At 35.8% G+C, this 22,721-nt stretch overlaps 1 protein-coding gene across 2 annotated transcripts in view; it reads left to right on the top strand.

Moving 5' to 3' along the window:
• Positions 1–12,450: 12,450 nt before the first annotated feature.
• Positions 12,451–22,721, top strand: part of MAP9 (microtubule associated protein 9) — a 28,526-nt gene continuing 18,255 nt past the window's right edge. The window contains exons 1-5 of one of the 2 annotated variants that reach the window (XM_019733253.2): positions 12,451–12,584; positions 13,388–13,543; positions 14,346–14,430; positions 15,403–15,723; positions 21,482–21,714. In XM_019733253.2, the coding sequence (XP_019588812.2) occupies positions 13,469–13,543; positions 14,346–14,430; positions 15,403–15,723; positions 21,482–21,714 (714 nt within the window). In that variant the 5' untranslated portion in view covers positions 12,451–12,584; positions 13,388–13,468. The remainder of the gene's footprint in view (positions 12,585–13,387; positions 13,544–14,345; positions 14,431–15,402; positions 15,724–21,481; positions 21,715–22,721) is intronic. The other variant, XM_074338412.1, reaches the window with a different exon arrangement.

Here is a 22,721-nt window from a genome sequence, read left to right on the forward strand (position 1 = left end):
AAATTATACACACTCCAATGCATATCATTATAAAGTTCAGAATATCAGGAATAAAGCCATTATTCCTAAAAAGCTTTCAGAAAAAAAGTAGTAACAAAAGTTACATTTTTCAATAGCAAAATCAGGTAACAGAGACATAAGTATAATTCCTTCAAATACATAAATGTTTCTTATTTTAAAATCATAATATATATGATTTATACATCTATACATATATATGTATGTATATATACATATATATATATATATATATATATATATATGCTATTTTATTGAATTGTGAGACTTTTTCATACAAAGACTACTAATATCTACATCATACACCTCCTTTTAAGAAGTTCGTGGAGGTAACAGTAGCAAGATGGCAGAATAGAAGTCCTCTACTATCCTTCCTCATATTAACACACCAGTTCAACAACAATACACAGATCAATTCCTTTTGTGATAAATCTAAAAAGTAGTTGAGATGCTCTTGCACCACTGGGCAGAGGTAAAACCAACCACGTCAAAACTGGTAGGAAAATTAGAGACATCCTTTCATTATAACCGTCACCACTATAATCCTGATCTGCCATATGATCAGGAGGAAACCTTAAGCAATTAGCTTCTTCTTCAAGAGGGATAGAGTTGGGTGGCTTGTACAACTCTCAACATTTTCAGGTGCTCCCTGAGGGACTGGATTTTGTCTTGCTGTCTAGGAGCACTGACAGAGCCTGGCACACACTAGACCCCAGGGGACTACAGAGAAGAATGGCTGCAGTTTGAACTAGTGCACAGACACCCACCACCGTTTGTCCTCTAAGCTCAATATAGAGTAAGTAGGCATTTGAAAAAAATCACAGCTTCTCCCTGAAGGAGGAAAGAATTGGCCCCATGTCAAATGTCCTAACTTTTCCAGGAGTTGCCCAAGGAAAAGGATTCTGTCTCACCTGTCTTGAAGCATTGATGGGACCTGGTATATTCTAGACATCTGGGGGACACCAAGAAAAAAGACAGCAGTTTAGACTACAAGGAGGATTTGAGAGACTCACAGAATCTCTGGCCAAGTTGATTGGAGAAGGTCTTATCTTGTATGAGGCCAATACATGGATGCTTATAGCTTTAGTCATAATTGCCAAAACTTGGAAGCAACTGAGATGTCCTTCAAGGAGTGAATGGATAAATAAACTATGGCATATGCAGACAAGGGAATATTATTTTATACTGAAAAGAAATAAGTTATTCAGCCATTAGAAGATATAGTTGAGCCTTAAATGTGTTACTAAGTGAAATAAGCCAATCTAAAAAGGAGGCATATTATATAGTTCCAACTATATGACATTCTGGAGAAGGCTATAGAACAGATAGACTTAAAAGACATATGCAAAACATTCTACAAAACAGAAGCTGAATACTTTCATCTCAAGAGTACACAGAATATTCTCCAGGGTAGATTACATATTAGGTCAAAAACAAGCCTTAACAAATTTAAGAAGTTTGAAATCACACCAAATATCTTTTCCAAGCACAATGGGAAGAAACTAGAAATCAATAGCAGAAGAAAAACTGGATAATTCAGTCCTAAAAGAAGTCTCTTGGATCAGAGAGAAAGTTTTCTCTGCTGGGCATTGTCCAAATTTCTGACTCAGAACCTATGAGCTTAATCAATGGTTGCTTTACATCACTAAGTGCTGCGATGGTTAATAATAATCACTATTATAGAACAGATAAATGGCATAATCCCTCTGTGTTTTTGATTCCTCATCTGTAAAATGGGCATAATAAAACATACCTCCTAGGCATGTAGTAAGGATTTACAAGTACATAGAAAGAATTGAGAAAATGCCTGACATATACTAAGCACTATTTATTGACGGTGGTTGTCATGGTTATTGTTCTTGTTATTATTACTTTTATTCATCTTCAAAAATCTTGAGATAGGAAGTAAAGTATAAGTATCTGGAGTGGTGCCGATAATAGTATATAGCTAAGGGTTACAATATTGTAAATCTTAGCAGAAATGACCTGACTCTTACCAGTGATCCTCTGCCATACTTTGGGTAAACAAGCTATTCATATGACATGTCTTGTCTTTTGACTTTAGATGATAGAGCATGTGTGTTTCTACAAAGAAAAAGAGGGTAGAAAACAGAAATGGAGAGAGTGAGCAAGATGGTGATTTAGTTTTTCTTTTGCTGTTTTTTGTTTGTTTGTTTTTTAATTTTAAAAGAAACCAGTTGAAGAATTCAAAAGTGATACAACTTTATATTGGTGGCAGGGTGTGAGTGAGCTTAATCGTGTCTGTTATACAATGAAATAAAAAATGTTTTAAAATTATAAATCAAAGTATAGTAGTTGAATTATATTTTTAGAGATGATTATTATGGGAAATCATTACAAATAAACCCTCAGTTAAACACTGTTGGCTTTAGAAGGACTGAGGGTGAGAACGGTGGTTTGGGAGAATGAGGGAACAATTTCATTTTATTGGAAGCTCTTCAGTACTATTTGATTTTTATATTCTACATTAGTTACTTTGATTAAAAAGTTAAAGTTTTTTTCAGATAGTAGAAGTCCTCTTGCTTCAGGACTTCAAACAATAGAAGTTCTCTTGCTTCAGGCTGAAACTTACCAGAATTTTTACCAGAGAACAGTAAACACCTAAGCAGTTGGTTATTAAAATAAAGTGGCTTTCCCTAAGAATATAAAGGACTGCCTGCAGAAGTACGTGAGGGTTGTACAAGAATCATATCAATGTTCAAATAAAAGGATAAAAATGTCAAAATCTCTTAAAAGTATCTCGGATATCCGTACTAAAGGTATGAGTGTAATTAAAAGAATAGACATGTAATAGTTGCTCCTATAAGCATGCAGCTTTGGAATAGGTGAAAATCCTTAAAGATGCTCACATTTTCAGACTCTCACGATCCTACAGGGAAAAAAAATGATTTAAAGTAAAAGACAAAATCTTCTGAATTAGTCAGATTTTCTGGGAAGTATAGCTAGGAAACATCCAAAACTTGGTATGTCACTTAATCTTTTGAAGGGAGCCAGAGAAAGCAATGGAAAGAAAATTAAATTAAATGTGTGGGATTCAAATTATGGGAATGCAAATTGGACATACTTGGATGACTCTAAGTATAACAAGCTAATTTGGTGTCCCTTATATAAATACCTTCAAACAGATTGCACAACTTGCAAAGAAATCAAGCTTCATGGCTGCAAAATCTCACATCAGAATCACAAATGTTTTAAGTACATTTGTCCAACAGCATGCAAGTAAATAAAATATTTCATGCTTATATATTCATAAACTGGAAACTATAAAGAATTGCTTGCCTAAATGGAAGTGATAAAATATGCACTAATGACTGAAATATTATTAGAAAATTTTGCTACTACTAAATGCTTCTTATTATATTTTCTCTTATGGAAAAATAAAAGGAGGTTTTCCAAAACTTTTATCCTATATTTCTTATGTCACCACTTTTTGCTTTGCCTTTTATATTACTTTTATATGAAATTTTCCTATTGGGTAACACTGTTTAAGAATCCTGAATTCATGACATTCAACATTTAATAAAATAATACAATAAACGTTTTTGTTGTTTTGTTTTTAGTAGAAGCTATCTTAAGACAAAGAGCATCTACTAAATAATCTACAAGTCTTTTGGTACCTAAATTCTTCCCAGAACTAACATGCTGATTAACTGGACCAATCAAGTCATAGTTGTCTCCAAGTAAAAACTTGAGCCTTGTAGATACACGTCGTTAGTAGCAAGACTAAGAGCCAAAAAAGAAATTAGCTGAGTCAAAATAATATAGATCGTAGCATTAGAGTATGGATTGGCCAACTCCAGTTAAGAGAGTGTCTCTGGTCAGTTTCCCCAGAAGTAGACTCTAAGACAGCTTCATAAGCAAGATATTTACCTCTGAGGTGTTGTGAGTTTGGCTCCAAACCACCACAATAAAGTGACTATCACAACAAAGCAAGTCACACAAGTTTGTGGCTTCCTAGTGCATACAGAAGTTTTGTTCACACTATTCTGTAGTCTACTAAGGGTGCAATAGCATTAGATCAAAAAATGTAAATACCTTAATTTTAAAATATCGTATCGCTAAAAAATGTTAACCATCGTCTGAGCCTTCAGTAAATTGTAATCTTTTTTGCTGGTAGAGGGTACTGCCTTGATGTTGATGGCTGCGGACTGATCAGGGTAATGGTTGCAGAGGTTGAGGTGACTGTCGCAATTTCTTAAAATAAGATAACAATGAAGTTTACTGCACCGATTCCCTTTCACAAATAATTTCTCTGTAGCATGTGATGTTGTTTGATAGCTTTTACCACAGAAGAATTCCTTTCAAAGTTGGAGTCAATCCACTCAAATCCTGCCACTACTTTAATCAACTCAGTTTATATAATGTTCTAAATCCTTTGTTGTCATTTCTGTCTTCACAGCACCCTCACCAGGAGTAGATTCTGTCTCAAGAAACTACTTTCTTTGCTCATCCATAAGAAGCAAGTCCTCACCTATTAAAGTTTTATCATGAGATTGCAGCAATTCAGTCACATCTTTAGGCTCCACTTCTAAATCTAGTTGTGTTGTTATTTCCATTATGTCCACAGTGACTTCCTCCACTGAAGTCTTGAACCCCTCAAAATCATCCATGAGTGATGGAATCAGCTTCTTCTACTGCTTCTAAACTCCTTTAATGTTAATATTTTGACCTCTTCCTGTGAATCACAAATGTTTTTAATGGAATCAAAATTAAAAGATGGAATCTCTCTATTTTAAGACCAGGAGAGGGAGGATTAAAGATGGAAACATAAGGAGAATTTACACATTGTATTTGGTTAATTAAGAAAGGTTTGTAGAGGATGTAATTGTGGGGAAGGGTTTTGAATGATGGTATGTAAGAAAATTGGAAGCAGTGACATTTCTGTTTAAAGATATTTCCAAAATGAAGTGTGTGTATAGTAATAAAACATAGGTTTGCTTGAATAGAGTGTGAAGGCAGGCTCAGAAGCAACTGTGCAATTATGGAGTTATGTATTTTTTAACTTTTATTCACATTTTCATTACTATTAATTACATCAATACCTGCAAGATTAGTTTTTTAGAGTGTTTAGTCCATTCCCATTATAAAGTTGTCACACAGACTGGAATTGTCTTCCAGTAATGATGGACAAATTAAGTACTATGCTTTTAGAAAAACTAGTTTTCAGGTTTCATAAGAATCTAGGAGGTCTTATCTTTCTTTCTCTGGTTCTCAGTCCTAAAAGAGAAGTCTATATTCACCATCTCAGGGAAATAGTAAAATCACCTGGCATTCACCGTGGTTAGAAAGGCAATCATGAATATGCATAAATTAAATATCCTAATGATACCTTTTAGTAATGACTTTCATGAACACATGCCACATACATGTATACTGGTTAAATTTAAGGATAACACAAAGGTGAAAACTAGTGGGGTGGATGACAAAATCGAACTCAAGAAGTTTCCTTTAGGATAAAAGATTGAAACAGATGACTCAAAACAGATGATGGTATTTAACACATTAACACATCAAATTCTACATTTAGGTTCAAAGACTCTTTTGATTCATCTGGCACCTAGAAACTCACAGCATTTGTTTGATTACAAACCCACTACATGAAACAAGAGTAGAATTTATCTCCTAGAGAAACGTTAACATAATCCCAGACTGTTCAACAGTATTCAGACCTTGAAAAGGGATTATTCCTTTGCACAGGTTAAACCACATCTAGGCTACTAGGCTACTCTGTTCACCTTTGGACACAACTCTTGAAGGAAAAAATTAAATGGTATTGTCCAGAAAAGAACAAACAGGATGGTAATGGGTCTTCAACTAGGAGACATAACAGTAAAGGAAAATGGTCAATTGAGGGGAGTGTGCTAAACCTTCCTAAAATGGATGTTTTGTCAAGTGAAAGGAGGATTAGATTTACTTTCTGAAATTCTGCACAATAGAAGTAGGTCAGTGTGTAGGAAATGGGGAGACATACTTTGATTAAGTATGAAGAATAAAATTGTGATAATTAAAGCTGTTTAACAAGGGAATACATGTTTTGTATGCTGACATATTCATCTACGCATACTGGAAGTACTAGACTGGCGTTTTCCCGTGATATTGTCAAAGGACACAACCTTTAAAGCTATTAAATCAAACCCAACAATATATAAAATGTCAATGCATCATAAGAAATTGGAGCTTATCTTAGGAACATGAGATTGCCTTAACATCTCAAACTCTATCAGCATAATTCACATTGAAATAAAATAAAAATAAATGATAAAAATATATATTGTCAAAGGGAGTCACATACCAAGAATTATGTGATTATTTCAATGGCATTCTAGGATTTTAACTGCATTTTCACAAGGGTAGCACAGTTTCAGCTAGACAGTAGAGATCTCTAAGGGAGACATAATGTTCTTGTACTGATTTGTCTAAAAGAATATAAACTCTAAAACTGATGTTCATAAGCCAGATGCAAAACCATGTTCCATTACTTCATTGTCACGTCATATAAAACAGTGAAATTTCATTTTTAAAAATGTTAGTCCAAACTTTCAAAGGATTTCGATTTGCAACATAAGCTCTCTCAAAAAAACAGGGAAAAAAATACAAAATCCGTACTATCTATGACTTTATATACGTTACTAATTTTTACCTAATACCTACCAACCTCAGACACACATCACTCAAAAATTTAAAACAAAACGAACATAACAAAAACAGAAACAAACCATATTCACTTATAGCTAATAGGAAAAATATGTCTTATCTAACAGCTATAGTATTGACTTTTTAAAGAGAAAGTTTTGTCAGCTTCAATTAAGAAGGAAAAGAGACATCATAATATATAAGGCAAGGGGAATGTCTGTATCAGATTTTTACAGGGTACATTCTTTATTCTTTCTCCATAGTAGAAAAGAAAATCAGTTGGCTATGGATTGCATGAGTATGTTGTTAGAAAATGAAAGGCTGACATTTGAATCCAGGCCAAGAAATAAAAGCATCACCTTATATATTTATTCAGGAATCACAAAAGTTCATTTTAAGGTTAAGAAACTTGCATAACACAAAGTTTTTATCAAAGTTTACTTTAAGTTTGGCTATAGTACATGTATATAAAATGCCTCAAACTGAATTCATTATTGGGCAAATGTCATGCCTTTGAAGTTACATAAAATATTTAGTAATGCCTTAGCATTCATCACCGCCTGTTTTAAAAATGAAGAGCTTTAATTTATATTATTTTTCGTTCCTGTGACCTAATGGATTTCCTTAAGAGAACTATATTAAATAATGTCTTCCTAACGCTAGGAATAATAGTTATATAATTAAGGAAATTTGAAGTTTTATTTTTATCCACAGAAAACCATTTTCCACTTATATATTTTTTTCTAATTCCTCCTTCCTTTAACCCTTAATCTTTCCTTTTAAAAAACTAAAGAAAATATTTTATATTTGTTTTTCACATTCAGTTTTTTATTTAGTACCAATATATGAAATTATATTTAAAAGAGACAATAAATAGAGTTGCACAGAATAAAATGAGAAGAAATATTTAGCAAACATAATTACATCTTATAAGGGTGAAATAAAGGTGATTAATGAATACATTTAGACGAAAACTATTCCTATCACGTACTTTGGAGTGTATGTCATAAAAGCTTTTCTGTAAGGCATTTTGATAATAAGTATAAAGATAGTTAATGTACATTATACTTTGACTCAGTTATTCTATCCCTAGGATTTTATCCAAAATAAATAAGTATACCACAATGTTTATTCAAGGCTGCTCATAAAGAAATTGGAATCAAGCTAAAGTGACATTCATGATGGTTTTAAAATATACATAATTGTACATCCATAGAGCAATGCACAATTCAGCTATTGATTAATGTGAAAGGATATTCAAGTGAAAAGACAAGTTATAGACAAATACATGTAATGTGAACATTTTTATGTACATACAAAAAAAGTATGGAAAAGAATCCTAACTATTAACAATGATCACGGCTGAGTTTGGGAGAGTAGACAATGGATTGGCAGGCAAGCAGCTTAAATGAAGTCTTTTAAAATATTTATTTTTAAAAATATTTTCTTGTCACATTAAACTACTAAATTCCTAACTTTCTAATACAAAGAAAAAGCTGATCATTCAAACTGTTTTATGAAATAATTTAAAAAATAGTTTATTTTTCCATGTAATTTTTAATCACTCCAAGCCTAGTAAAATATTTCTAAAATACAAATGATTAGGGTTCCTGCTATATTCCCAGGTGCCAAATCCTTTGCTGCCATCTCCTGGAACTTGGTTACTAATGCATGCCATGGGATTTCTTTCCCCTTTTGGAAAATGATTTCCCAACGGAGGATAAAAAGGAATAATTGCATTCTCATATGAATGCACTGTTAAACCAAAATTAGCTTTTGAGCACTGTGTTGAAAAGTTTGTTTTATTCTAACCAACTATCACTGGGCCTTGGCTTTTCCTTGAAAATCCTGAGATGAATGATTCTTTATAAGGAAACTTTCCACTAAATGATGCCTCGGCTTTCTTTAACACTGGATTTTAATTCCACAAAAACTCATAAAGTTTTTGTGTAAAAACATGTAAACAAGTGATTTTTCTTTTCTATCCCAAAACCAGATTTGTCTTAAAGGGAAGGTGCACAGCACAGGAAGACTCCGACCAATTCCAAACAGGTAAATGAAAGGGGGAGCTACCCATAAAAGAAACGACACATAGAAACACCTTATGTGTGCTACTAGTTCAGGAAGGAAACAAAACACTAGATCAATTACTTAAGTAAGAACAATGTGGTTTTGTATACATGAGACATGATTAAAAGTGAAGATTTCTTCTTAAAGCCACAATAACAAAGTCCATATAACAAACCAGTCTTATCTGGGACATTTCACAGGAGAAAATATTTCTTCAAACCTACCTCCATCTCAAGATGCTGCCATATCTCCCTCTTTTACCTGTAAAACCTGTAGATATACCAATTTCACAGAATTTTGGAATGACTAATTAAATGATATGGGTAAAGGACACAGAATTATACCAGGCACAGGACAGTTAGCAATATATAGGTAGTATCGACCCAGAGGATATATTTTTGTCTAGAAAAATATCTGTAACGGGCATTTGACTAAGGACATTACCCGGATGACAAAAATATTTTGTTCAGAATGACAAGTTCTGAATTAAAATGAGGAATCATACTTCTCTTGCTGTATATAATTCATGTACCTGTACATAACAATTAAAAAGATGATATACTGGTATATTTGACTAACAATGGCCAGTTTTCCCTCACTCATAAGATGCTGATAAACACTTTATCCAGTGTAGTTGGTCATGGCTGTCTTTCCTGAGGATTTTGATATTTCCCTTCTGTAAGTCTCCTGCTGTTCTCATCCCACAAGTCAACACTGGTATTGATTGGTACCTGCACACTCATTCTCGTCTGAAATGTTTAATATAAGTATAGTCTTTACCAAAGGACACCCATGGGGATTTGCTTTGTGTAATACACTTCTCAAAATGCTGGACGGGTGCTTTGTTGTTTCAACTAGGGCTAGCTGTGAGTACAAGATCCTTTGTCTCTAACTTGTTTTTGTCAATCGCGGGACATAAACAGTTTTTCTACTGAAGTGAAAGTGGGAAACTTTCAAAGAAGAGTCACTTACGAGTTGCTTCTTTATCTGAAAAGGGATCTTCTCACGCCCTTCCTTGCCCGTTGGCAGCCCAGTCTGAGCACCAACACCATCTGTCTGCTCAACCACTTACACCCACATCAGAGTGAGCTCCAGATTCATACACCATTTCCTCTGCTTAAAATGTACTTCCAATCCTTCCTTATTGCCTAAACTCATTAATCAACTCACACTCACTTTCTCGGTGAAAACTTGCTAGAGACTCTTAGGAAGAATTCTTCCCTCCCTCTTGAGAATGTCTCACTGTGTACTCCTACAGAGAAAAGGTCACAATGGATAGTCATCATATGTTTTAACCAGCGTTCCAGGTACCTCTAGTCAATACAATCCCTAGGCATGGATCTAGTCTGGTTGACCTTTAAACTCCCAAAATCTGACCCAAAATATTATTGCTATTACAATACTTACTGAATGATGAATGAATAAATAAGTGATGGCAACTTTCAGAAATGAAAACAGTATTAAACAAAAAATGTTTGCTAGGTAAATACTTCTGAGGTCCAATATATATTAGAAAAATGAAAAATAAAATAGACAGAAAAAGTTACATAAGCTACTGAAATTTTGGGTGTTGTAGATTTTTCATTTTTTTTTCTTTTTTTTCTTTTTTTTTAATTTATTGGGGTGACAGTTGTTAGTAAATTACATAGATTTCAGGTGTACAATTCTGTATCACATCATCTATAAATCCCATTGTGTGTTCACCACCCAGAGTCAGTTCTCCTTCCATCACCATATATTTGATCCCCCTTACCCAGCTTTTTCATTTTTTTAAAGTCAGTGTCCGTGAGCTTCTTTTGGTATGTTTCAAAAATTCTTTTCCAGTTTAAAATGTTATTTGTTTATTCAGGAGTTTATTCAACAATTATGTATTTATTGTAAATTATGCATTAAATTTTAATCCATGTATTATATAATGTTATTAACATATTATACTGAAGTTAACTGAAAATATAAATAAAATACATAATTTTCTGCTATTTAAGATAAGAGAATAGTGGAAAACATTGTACTTTAGGTCTTGTGCAGAAATTAAACTGTCTTTGTTTACTGTAGCTTTGTATGACATAGCTTAATATCGGTTATTAATTATTTTGGATGAAGTTGAAAACAAAAATCTGGTAGGTTCTGTAGAAAAGAGGATCTTTTTTAAAAGGCTCTTTTCATTAAAATTTTTAAATTTTATTTTCTTAAATCATATCTAAATGAAAACTGTATTAGTCAAATGGATTAAGAAATGAACAAAGCATAAATTTTTTAGAATGAATATAAGTAGTTCAACATAGGCAAACGAGTGCTTCACATGTAAGGAAAATGCAGATGCTGTTTTCTTACTGTGAGCACAGGTGTTATGATGGAATCACATTTGTTGATTAATAACTTATATGGATCAGAAGGTTAACAGTAATTAGTGGGTGGAAAATCTTTCTCTCATGGCAAGACTCAAAAATGCTTTAAAAACACCAAAATTAAGCAAACGTTGATCATACTGAATTTTCCAAACAAGTTAGCATGAATTGAACACAATCTTTCAAAAGCTGCATTGCATATATTGTTAAAAGCATAGGGTTTTTTAATGAAATTTCGTATTTTTATGCAAATTTAGTTTTTCAATATATTTATTTATTAAATCTCAATGTCATTTGTTTACAAATAATTCTTGAATAAGTGAATACTAATAAATTTTAGAAATATGGGGAAAAGTATTGGGAACAATTTAATTATGAGGCAGTAAATTCATTGAATTTAGCTAAGGTTAAGCCACTTTTAAATTATAATAGAAATCTATGTTATTTTAAAGGATTACTTAAAAAGTTTTTTTTTTTCCTTTTGTTTAAAGGATTACCTATGCTAATTAAATGATGATAATTTTGGTTACCTAGCAGCACAGGGTCCTATTAGTTCGTTTTGTTGACTCCTTTGATTTTAACCGGATTACCCACTGAGTATACAAAAGGGGAAATTTTAAATTAAAGAAACACTTGGAAGGAGTTTTCATCTGTGTCGACAAGGGATGACATCTGACCAGGTCCTTGTGGCTGAGCTGCATAAAAAGCATATCTGATACCGACTAAACGTAATCCTATGCACTCTTGCAAGTATCCCACCTGCATTATTTCATTTAATACGCACAGCAACGCGGTAAGGAGGCTATTATTTCTCTCTCCCTCTCCCTCTCCCTCTCCCTCTCCTTCTCCCCCTCCCTCTCTCCCCAGCAGAGAAAACTGGGGCGTAAAGACGTTAACTTGCAGAGCATCACACGGGAAGAGGCGCCAGAATTCAAACGTGCAGTTTGACCCCTAAGTCTGCAAACGTCGCGATCGTGCTATTCGGTCCCATGTGTCCTTGCACTATTGTCAGTCCACTACGCGCATTCACAGACTTCTTGTCCTACTGGGGCATAACGATGACTGTGCTTTGGTTCACGCAGCAGGTGCGGATGAAGCCCCTCACTCCACCGGCAAACTCAAGGCTCTCGGTGCCCGGGTGGGAGCTGGACCAGTCCTGTGTCCTTGGCAAAGACTGAAGCACCGGTGGGCGATTTACACCCTTCTCCCAAGACCCAGAGGGCTGATGTCATTTCCTTCCTCTAGGCGGTTGCCCCGGCGACGCGGCGCGCGTAGGGCGGTGTTGGGTACCCGGGAGACCTGCCGGTAGGGAAGTCACTTCCTCCCTGAGACGCTGTTTCCTAGCAACCGCCTCCCACCTCCGTTTCTAGTCCCGCCCCATTGCTCAGTCCGGTGTCCTGTCTCCGAGAGTCTCCAGGCCCCGGCCGAGACGAGAGGCTCCTGCCCGAGGCCAGCCGCTCAGGGTCGCGGGAGCCGTCCTCAGGAGTGGCACTGGTGGGTACAGAGTGCAGGACTTGGGGGTCGGAGAGGAACCGGGCAGAGAGAGCGCTCGGGTGCATCGGCCTGGCCAGTGCCCGGCGCTCGGCTGGCGGCGCGGTGCGGAGCTGGCGGGGACCCGGGCGCCACCTGGCCGGCCCAGCGGTCCCCAGGCGCGCGCTGCGGCGGGCGGCGGGGAGGCCAAAGCCCGGGCCTCCGCGTCCAGCACGAGAAACATTCACCCGCACATTTGTACAGTGACTTTCATGCACCCCATCGCGGAAGCTTCGTTTTGTTTTATCCAACCCTGTTAACACTTTTGTAAGAGGGAAAAGTGGCTTGAAAAAATATCGCTATTACGATCTTTTTCTTTCCCTAGCACTGTACGAAAGCGTGTGTGTGTGTGTGTGTGTTGCTCTTAGTTATATATTTTATGCTTACAATCCTCTTGGCAGCCTTTTAAATCAAATATCTGTTTTGTAGATACAGATGCTATAATTTTTCGAATGGAAGAGAGGTGAGAAATAAAGTTTCCATTTTAATTGGCAGCATTTTATCATATTAACCTATTGCAGTCATTTATTTGCTAATCCTTAAAATCGCTGCAAAACGATTTTAGGAAAACTTAAATTTGAATTTCTTTGAAAATAACCTTGTTATGAAAATTTGGTATTTACAAGAACTTTGCATTTTTATGTGATGATTAGCTCAGGTGTATATGATGCTTTTCCTGTTTTTGTTTGGCTTTGAGGTGGCACTGAGTGTAGTAATTGAAATTCTCAAACGTGCAAAAGTCTTGTTTTGTTTTTTGTCTATTTCAGCCACCATCGGATGTTGATTTATTCCTGTCATTTATTAGCCATTTTATAAAGGTAAAGAGTAAAGAAAAAAACCCAAACACTATGTCTGATGAAGTTTTTAGCACAACTTTGGCATATACAAAGAGTCCAAAAGTCACCAAAAGAACTACTTTCCAGGTAAAGTATTTCAGAACATTTTTATTTTCAATGGCTTTACAGTAAACACTGTATTAGGAACATTGGATTTGAACGGGTTTTAGAAAGAGTCCTATATAAAGCTTCCTCCCAGGAGTAAAGCTTTTATTCCTATATAAAGCTGAAGTAAGTCTTACATTCCTTTTGAAATGTTGCAGATGGTCCTGTTTGGCCTGTAGTATTACAGACTCTTCTGTGTGGCTTTAAGACTACCGAACTAGCCTCAATACTAGGTTCTTACAAACTTAAAAGTTAAATCAGCTTTTAAAAATTGAATAGGAATTTTGAGTTGGTATTTTCATATAAATATTTTATGGGATTTTTTCCTATTGTAACATAACAATATTTAAGGTTCCTCTGCCCGGCCACTACAATTTTGAACTCTCAATTTGCAATATTGATTATATCCATTACTGCATTTGCTGTATTGATTACATCCATTACTGCAATCTGCTGAAACAAAAGATACTCTAAAGTACCAGTTTCTTTCAAAATGTCAGTTTATAATAAATGCTGTCTTATTTGAGTCTCCACAGTTATCTTATTTGATATTGTCCGTCTCCTCCCATTTATCTGTAAGCTCCATGAGGAGAGGAATCTTGTCTGTGATGTTAAGCATTGAGTCTTAAGGGTTTGGATGCCTGGCAGAGGGTTGGCTTTTAGCGAATATTATTAGATGGATGAAACCTAAGTTTGAGAGCAGTTATTAACCAAGCATTATTTGTTTAAAGAGTTAATTTTACATAGGAACCTTCTATCTTTGATTTTAATTATTTTATTTCAGGACGAGTTAATAAAAGCAATTACAGCTCGCTCAGCCCGACAAAGGAGTTCTGAATACTCTGATGACTTTGACAGTGATGAGATTGGTATGTGAGAATACGGAAGAGTATGCCACTTTTCTCCTTTTTTGCTTCTTTAGTTATATTTAGCCCATCCTGCCCCCCCCCCCAAAAAAAAGCACTTATGTTAAAATAGTATCTATGAATTTACTGGGTTTAGCGTTCCTACTTTTTTAACAAGTAAAAAGCCACTCTTAATTTTCAAGAAGTTGTATGATTGTTCTTGGTTGTTTCTGAATGTGTGTAAGAAAATATAAATTAACTGACAGTAAAAGGATGCCTGTTAGTGGTAAACCACATTGGAGAGAACAAGTTCATCTTTAAGGTCAACCTATGAGACCCTACAGTGAGTTACTAAGTAAGGCCCAAAGAACTAAACTTTGGTACACATCAGAATCATTTTCATAATGCTTTTTATAAATCATATTTTTTTGGCTATAATAGGGGCTCAGTTTTAAAAACCCAGTATATTAGTACTGGTATGATTTAATTTGGTTTCTTTTGATTATGTGAAAATATTAACAGTTAGATATAAACATACAGAATTCTAAACTTGAAATTCAGTATTTTATACTTTAATATATTCAGTGAATAACTCTTAATGTTTTCTGTAAAAATAATGAGAATAGTTTAAACATTGCTATCTAGTTAAGATCATGTTCTTTATTATTCTTCTCATAGTAAAATCTAATGAAATTGTTTGCAAATAAAAGTTTTACATTCAAAATCTAAATGTCCCATGACCAATTGTTATTTTGAGGAAACTTTGGATGACTTTTCTCAGAGCAAGCACAGAGTTTGGCAACTATTGACACTTAATAAGTATATTTTGAATAAATTACTGAAACAGAAATTTCTATTTCATCAATGTCAATAGAAACTGCCTAAATTGTTCATGGTTATAGACTTACTTCTAATCTTGAAGGTAATCTCTTGATTAATGTAACCTTCAAAACTTTAAAATCCACTATTGAAGACATTTTTTCTTCCATTTTTCAGTTTCCTTAGGTGACTTTTCTGACACCTCAATAGATGAAAATTCAGTCAAGAAAACTTTGAATGATTTCCACATATCAGATGATGAAGAAAATAATTCTCCAAAACTGTCTTTTTTGAAAACCAAGAAATCAAATAGTGACATGATGAAAGACGAGCCAGTATTCTCCATCAAAAATGATGAAGAAATGGCATCTGATGATTCTGCAGACATGGTTGTAAATCCCTTATCTGAGTCTCCACATGAAGACCAGGAAATGGAAAAAGAGAAAATTATAATGAAACCTAAACCCAGAATTCTTCCAATCAAAACCACATCTTCAGGTAATTTGTTAGATCACTATAACTGCATTTCTTGAAAATTTATTTTAAGATAACCAGTCACAAAATACCTTTATATGGTAGCTAGTAAATATTTAAGGAAAAAAGCCAGAGTAACTTTTCAATTTTACAGACATAAATGAAAATGCTGGAACCATAGCAAAAACCCGTAAAGCTGATGTCCAGTGGTATGTCCAGTCTTGCATCTATTCTGGTGCCTGATAGAAGGCTAAAGTATTTCAGTCATCAATAGCTGTAGTTTCTAAAACTCGTAGGTCCAACCTTGCTTCAGTCTATGAGCTTCAATTTTGTCTTTAGGGATAGAACAGCAGTGGAATCCTTTCTAATCCATTTCGTGCTCCAGAGATGAATAGCATTTGGACTAGTCCTCAAAACAGTCATTTCCATGCCACGATTTGCCAGAATATTTTTTTGACATTTGTATATTTAAAGGGAGAGCGTTTTGTTGTTGCTGTTGTTGTTTAAGCTTCCAGACTTTCCATTCAGTTTCTCTATTCCCTACGACAACCCACTAAAACTCAGTTTTCTGAAGGTAAATTCCTGATGTGAGCTGGGATTACAGTAATTTATGCACAGTTCTACTGAGCTGTAGGCACAGTGGAGCAAAGATGGAGTGAAGCAGGAACCAACCCCTCTGAGGGCCCCTGGGCCACCACACAGAAACAAGGACATGAAAGGTCAAGGGTTTAATGTCTTCCAGTCCTCTTTATTTTCTGTTTTATAGAAAAAAATTAGGTGGTGCTAACCTTAGAGATATCTCTTTCATTTATATCATCACTAAAGACAGTACTGCTAAATATTACATACTTTTTCATGTTAGATATTCAGACATATATTAGGGAGCCACTCTTTATGTTTCCCCCATTAACTTTCAAAAGAGGAGAGGGTGTGAGCAGAGCAATGAATACTAGATCAGGGTCCAGGACACTGAAAATAAGCCACTGCATATTTGGCATGTGTGACCTCAGCAAATAGGTAAGCCTCACTGTTCTCATGAATAGGAGGATAAAACCTGTTCATCCTGTCTGTCCCACAAAATTGTTTTGGGACTCAATTGAAGTCTAAGTCATAAACTGAAAAATGCTACGAACATGTAAGCACACCATGCATAATGAAACAATTACCTTGCTAACATGTACCTTCTTGGTGTACTGAGTATAGTAAAATGGAGGGAAGGGGGACATCATTGAACTTGGTGAATAATCCAATAGTTTCTTGAAGTCTATTCCACAGATTGTTTGTTCATTGGTGTTATGGGGAAAACACAGAATTATAGAAAATTTAAACTGATTTCTTTATGAGAGAACTTCTTGGAGCTAGTGATAGAGAAGTACGCACGGTGGCTTTTCAAGAAGGGTAGAGTAAGCGGTGTTTTCTAGTCGTATTTGAGTTTAGAAATCTATTTTTCTGGATTATATTTATCCTGTTTGTCGTGATTTCTTACAAGTTTTTCATTAGGCTGATAAGAAAATGTGAGCATATAGAAGATAAAAATTGGTGTGATATAGGTGGAAATATATACTCAATAACTTTATGGTTAATAGCGTAGTCAGCAATAATCCACCTGTTTAATACCGTTTTTGGGTTTTTTTGTTTTTTAAGTCTGTGATGAGTTAAAATGAATAGAGAAATACCAAATTTTAACCACAAGATGGCACATGCATTGTAGATGCTATACGTAAATGTGCACTACTATATTTTTAAACAATCATTAGCCATTTGCTATTCAGGATATGTAATATAAAAATAATTAACCAAAATAGGTAATTTTTTACATTTGATAAAAACAATGCATTTTGAAAATGTACAAATATTTTTTTTCCTTTCTGAAAACTTGGCAAGACTTCTAAAAGTGGAATTTTTGCATAAAATATGTTAAAATACATTAAAGTCCTTATTTTTAGATTCTTTAGAGTAAAGGAAAACATTGAGGCTAGTGGTCCTAAGATAGTACCTGCTATATAGAATTCATTAAGTATTTGAATATATAAATGAATAACTGAACGATTAATTTATGAAAGGCATGTAGTTTTGAGCTTAGCTTTCTCCTTCTCTAAATTTTTAGACTTTTTTTTCCTTACAGGGTGTGGAACTTAATATTTTTTTAATGTGGTGAGATATTACTGAGAAGCAATTAATGCTTTATAAAAATATTAGAACCTGAAAGTTTCCTTTGTTCTTGCTTGTCTTTTGTAAAATGTACAATAATCAGATACTTTCACTTTATCAAGTACCTGTCACATGTGTAGTGATTATAGAAAGTAATTTTTACAGGATATGTTGTTTTTATTTTAACATTAAAATGACTAAAGTCATAAGCTTTGGAGTCAGAATGCTCCTGCTTTAATCGCACAAATTAGAGTTTATGACCTTGGGCACAGGATGTTTTTGTTACTCATTTTATTTATCTATAAAATGGGGATAGTGGTTGACCCACCATTAGGTGTTTGAGGCCATTAAATGAGTTCATATATTTGAAGAGCTTAGAACAATCATGGTATAAATTAAGTACTCTATAAATGTTTTTATTATTTATTTTATGATTTAGCATTTGTTCATAAGAGGTTATTTTCTTTACCCACACGTATTTATTGTGGATACAATGTTTCACTATGTTGTAAGCACTGTGATGGTAAGAATACAACAGTAAAAAAACAAACAAAAAAAAACACCAAAAACCTAGTACCAATCCTCCAAGACTGTCTTAGTTCCTTTGGGCTGCTGTAACAAAATACCACAGACTGGATGGTTCATAAACAAGAGAAAGCTATTTTTCACAGTTCTGGAGACTGAAAGCCTGAGATCTCAGTGCTAGCATGGTCAGTCAGGTAGGACCCTCTTCTGAGGCGCACACTTCTCATTGAATCCTTCCACGACGGAAGGTGTAGGGGAGCTCTATGAAGCCTTCCTCCTTTATAAAGGCCCTAATCCCATTCATGAAGGTTCTGCCCTCATGACCTAATCACCTCCCAAAGGCCCCACCTCCTAATACCATCACCTTTAGGCGTAGGATTTCAACATAAGAACTTGGGGGGTGGGGGTGGGACAAACATGCATACCATAGCAAAGACTTCATAATTTAGTGGGAGGTATACAAAAGATACAGGAAGAACACAGGAAAGTGGGACCCTGAGGGCATCAAGGAAGGCTTCCTGGAGGAGATGGCGATAATAGCAATAACAGTGAGAAATAATAGTACCCGTAATCAGGACACTTGGTGTCAAATGACCAACTCAAACAACCTTCAGTGGAAAGGGGAATTGATGGCCTTATTGAGCATAGATGTCAGAAGGCCTTGCTTTAGGCACGATTAAGTTTAGAGACTCAGTACTTTTATGTCATCTGGATTCTCTCTCTTTACTTCTGCTCTTCCTCCCTGACATCCTGACCTTCTCATTCTCCCCTCCTGCCCCTGCCTGTCACTGCCCTAGTTACTCCATCCCTTGATCCTGTTTTTCTGTCATTTAGTCTCTTTGTCTCAGACAGCCCTTCGTTTGGCAAGGGAGAATGCCACCAGCAGTCTCCACATCACACCTTTCTGGCACCATGACCTTAAAGGCATATCCTCCAACTCCAAACAGAAAAGTGCTGCTGTGGACAGAGGAAATGAAGTTTCTGTGATAAGCTGGGGCAGCAGGGGTGACTCATGGGCCCACCCTTCTCCCTGAGGTATGGAGGAGATAACTGCTAGTCCACCATAATCACACTGATGGAGTAGAGAGACTACTCAAAACAACAACTATAACAAAAAAACAACCAAACCAAAAAAAAAAACAAAACAAAAAAAAAACCCTGGACTGATAGACAAACCAAAAAGGGAAAGAAGAAATGTTTACCACAATTGTAATGGTCATCAAGCATTAGCAGGTATCTATCAGGCACTGTGCTAGCACTTTATAGATCATTTCACTCAAGTCCCACAGGCACGTTAGGAATTCTTAACTAATTTTACCAATGGGGAAAAGCAAGGTTTGTGGCGGCTAAATAATTTGTGCCAGGTTACAATGCTAATAAGAGTCAGAGCCAAGATTTAGATATGAGGAATCTGAAATAGTCAAACTCATGGAAACACAGAGAAGAATGGTGATTGCCAGGGGCCAAGAAGAGGGCGAAATGGGGAGCTGCTATTCAACAGGGGATAAGTTTCAGTTATGCAAGATGAGTAAGTTCTAGAGATCCACTGTGTATACCGTTAACAATACTGTATCGTGCACTTAAAAATGTATCAGGAGGGTAGAGCTCATGTTAAGTGTTCTTACCACAATAAGAAATAACTGGCTCAACACCTCCTTTCAGGCATTATATGGTGTTCTGCTTAAACTGAAGCCCTAAAGACATGCAAGCATTTGTCAGGAGAAGAAGCAGGAAACAGACGTTCTAGACAGAGCGATCAGCTTGGGCAAAGGTCTGGTAGCAGGACAGGTTGTAGCTGCAAAACAGCCAGCAGCCCAGCATGTCAGAAACACAGACTGCAAACTGTGTGTCCAGTAACGAGGCAGCACAGGTAGCTAGGGACAAGACCATGAAAGCTTTCGTATTGTTCAAAGGCACTTAAGCTTTGCTTCTGTAGGACTGGATGATGGGGAGCTGTTGAAGAATTTTGTGGAGAGTAGTGATGAGATCTGATTTCTAGGTTACGAATATCACCAAGGCCATAATCTAGGAAAGAGCAGATGAGGAGCTAACAGCGGGGATGCAGAAAGTCAGAGAAATGTGAGAAAGATTCCGGAAGTAGAATCAATAGGGTATAGCGGTGCTTGCATATGGGGGAACAGAGGGTCTGGGATGACTCTTACATTTTGCATTGAACATTTGGCCAGACTTTAGGACATAGCTAAAATTGGCAAGGAAACATTTATGCACCAATTGGTATCTTCTAGCAGCATTCATAAGCCCATTTACAGGTAAAAAGAAGGAAAGTGTTAATTAGTCCAAGTCTGAAAATTGGTCAGAAGAATGCATTCGTAGAACGAGGGAGAAATGAATATGTTTAACACGTGAAATTTGGCCAAAAGTTAATGTAAAAGCTTTCTCATCATGTTTTGAGGACTGGAAGTATAGAAGCATTAGATTATTGTTTTAAACTTAGAAATGGAAATTGCAACTGAGGAAGTTTCATGAATTCCAAGAACACTTCACAAATTATCTAGTTCTTCATTTCTCCCTCCGGTGAGTTAATCCTTCCATCCCCTGTACCAACAGCATCTCCATACTTGTAACAACACTTACATATGTCTTGTAATTTGTTTCTTTAGCATCATCTCCCTTCCCAACCTGTAAAGTCCTTGGACAAGGCCATTGTCATGGTGTTGATTGTGAGGTCCAGGAATGCGACTAAGGGGACAGTGCCTGGCAGCAGGGACTCAGGAAAGGTTTAATGGGTGAACCCCCTCGTTTCACAGAGGCAGAACCTCGGGCATGGTTTTGTTTGGTTTGGTCTTGAAATTTTTTTGAATGCTACAAGATTTCATAAAGTTGAAGAGCTCACTGCTCACAAAACTAAAGTATACAGTTACTTCCAGGATGGCAGCTGTTTTTAAAAAGTATTTGATTGTGAATGATCGCTTTTTTGTGCTTACTGGAGCTCTGTGTAAAAATGAGTTGTGGCTTCCTCTGGACTCTCCAGGACAGCCAGCCAAGGTACATGGGCACAGGAGGGAAGTGTGATGGCACCTGGGCCATGGTCTTTTTTTGTTTTGTTTTGTTTTGTACACCCACATTAAAACATTTCATTTTTCAGCAGAAAACAGCAGCAGCCTTGAAGTAGACAACCATTTGACACCTTCACCGAGGCCAAGGAGCATGTTGAAAAAGCACAGCCACAGGGAAGAGAAAGATGGGTTAGGAGAAGAGAAAGAAGCTGCCCTCCGTGAAGAAGTAGAGGCACATTCTGCACCTTTGCCCCTCCCAAGGCTGAGAAGCAGACGACTAGAAGCTGAGAGGAAAGCGTTCCCTGAGAGCCTTGATCCTGAGGTTAGCACGGCTGCTGAACTGCTGAACCGTGTTCTTGAGTTCAGGCTTTTGGATCTGATTATGAGAGAGAGAAATTGTGTGCCTGCATGTGTGTGTGTGTTAACATGTTTTCTTCAGCAGTCGATAAGGAAATAATTTTAAGTATTTTTAATATACTGTGTTCCATTGAGTCTGAAAGCCCATCAATTGTAAGAGATAGCAAAGATACAGCACTATTTTGTGTACTGCCAAGAGAGAAAAAAACTCTGCCAATTAAGCTATAACACACCAGTAAATAACCTGCATCCAATCTCAGAAAAAGTTAACTGTACATAAAAAAATGGAGCCCTTTTGAATCTATGCAATATTGAATATCTTCAATTGTAAGAATTTGTATTTTAATTACGTGTCTTTGAGTTACATAGTTTATAGCTAAAGAAATTATAGCCTGTGTCATTTCATTCATTTGGTTTTATTTACTAAATGTTCATGGCACTGTCCTATGTTTTCAGGGATATGCCAACATGGAAGTAAACACCATCTTTCAGGATTTCACCAGGGAGTTTCCAATGTACTTTTGTTAGGAGAAAACACTTGGCCCCCTGTCTTTACATTTCACTGTGGTTAGCAAACTTCCACCTCGCATTTCAGAGGGGATGAGTATGTAAAGAACATTCCTTAACATGCTTCAGCAGTTCGGGGAAAGAGAACTAAATAGTACCTGGCTAAGCTTCTATTAAGAAATTTGTGGATTATCATGGCACTCCATCTTTTCTTTCTCATGTATAATTTGTGTTTTCTGTCTGTCCTATAAGTTTTTGTAGGCATTACTCAATTTTATTAAACTTTTCAAAAAACCAGCCAACTTTGGCTTTGTTAATTTTCTGTTTGTTTCCAATTTTGTTGATTTTTCACTCTTTAATACTTCTTTCTATTACTTTCTTTGGGTTTCATTTGCTTACCATTAAGTTGGAAAATTTCTTACCATTGATTTCTAAGACTTTCATCCTTTTTAATAAAACTATTGA

Source organism: Rhinolophus sinicus, linkage group LG07, assembly GCF_036562045.2.
Source record: "Rhinolophus sinicus isolate RSC01 linkage group LG07, ASM3656204v1, whole genome shotgun sequence".
In the NCBI taxonomy this organism is placed as follows: domain Eukaryota; kingdom Metazoa; phylum Chordata; class Mammalia; order Chiroptera; family Rhinolophidae; genus Rhinolophus; species Rhinolophus sinicus.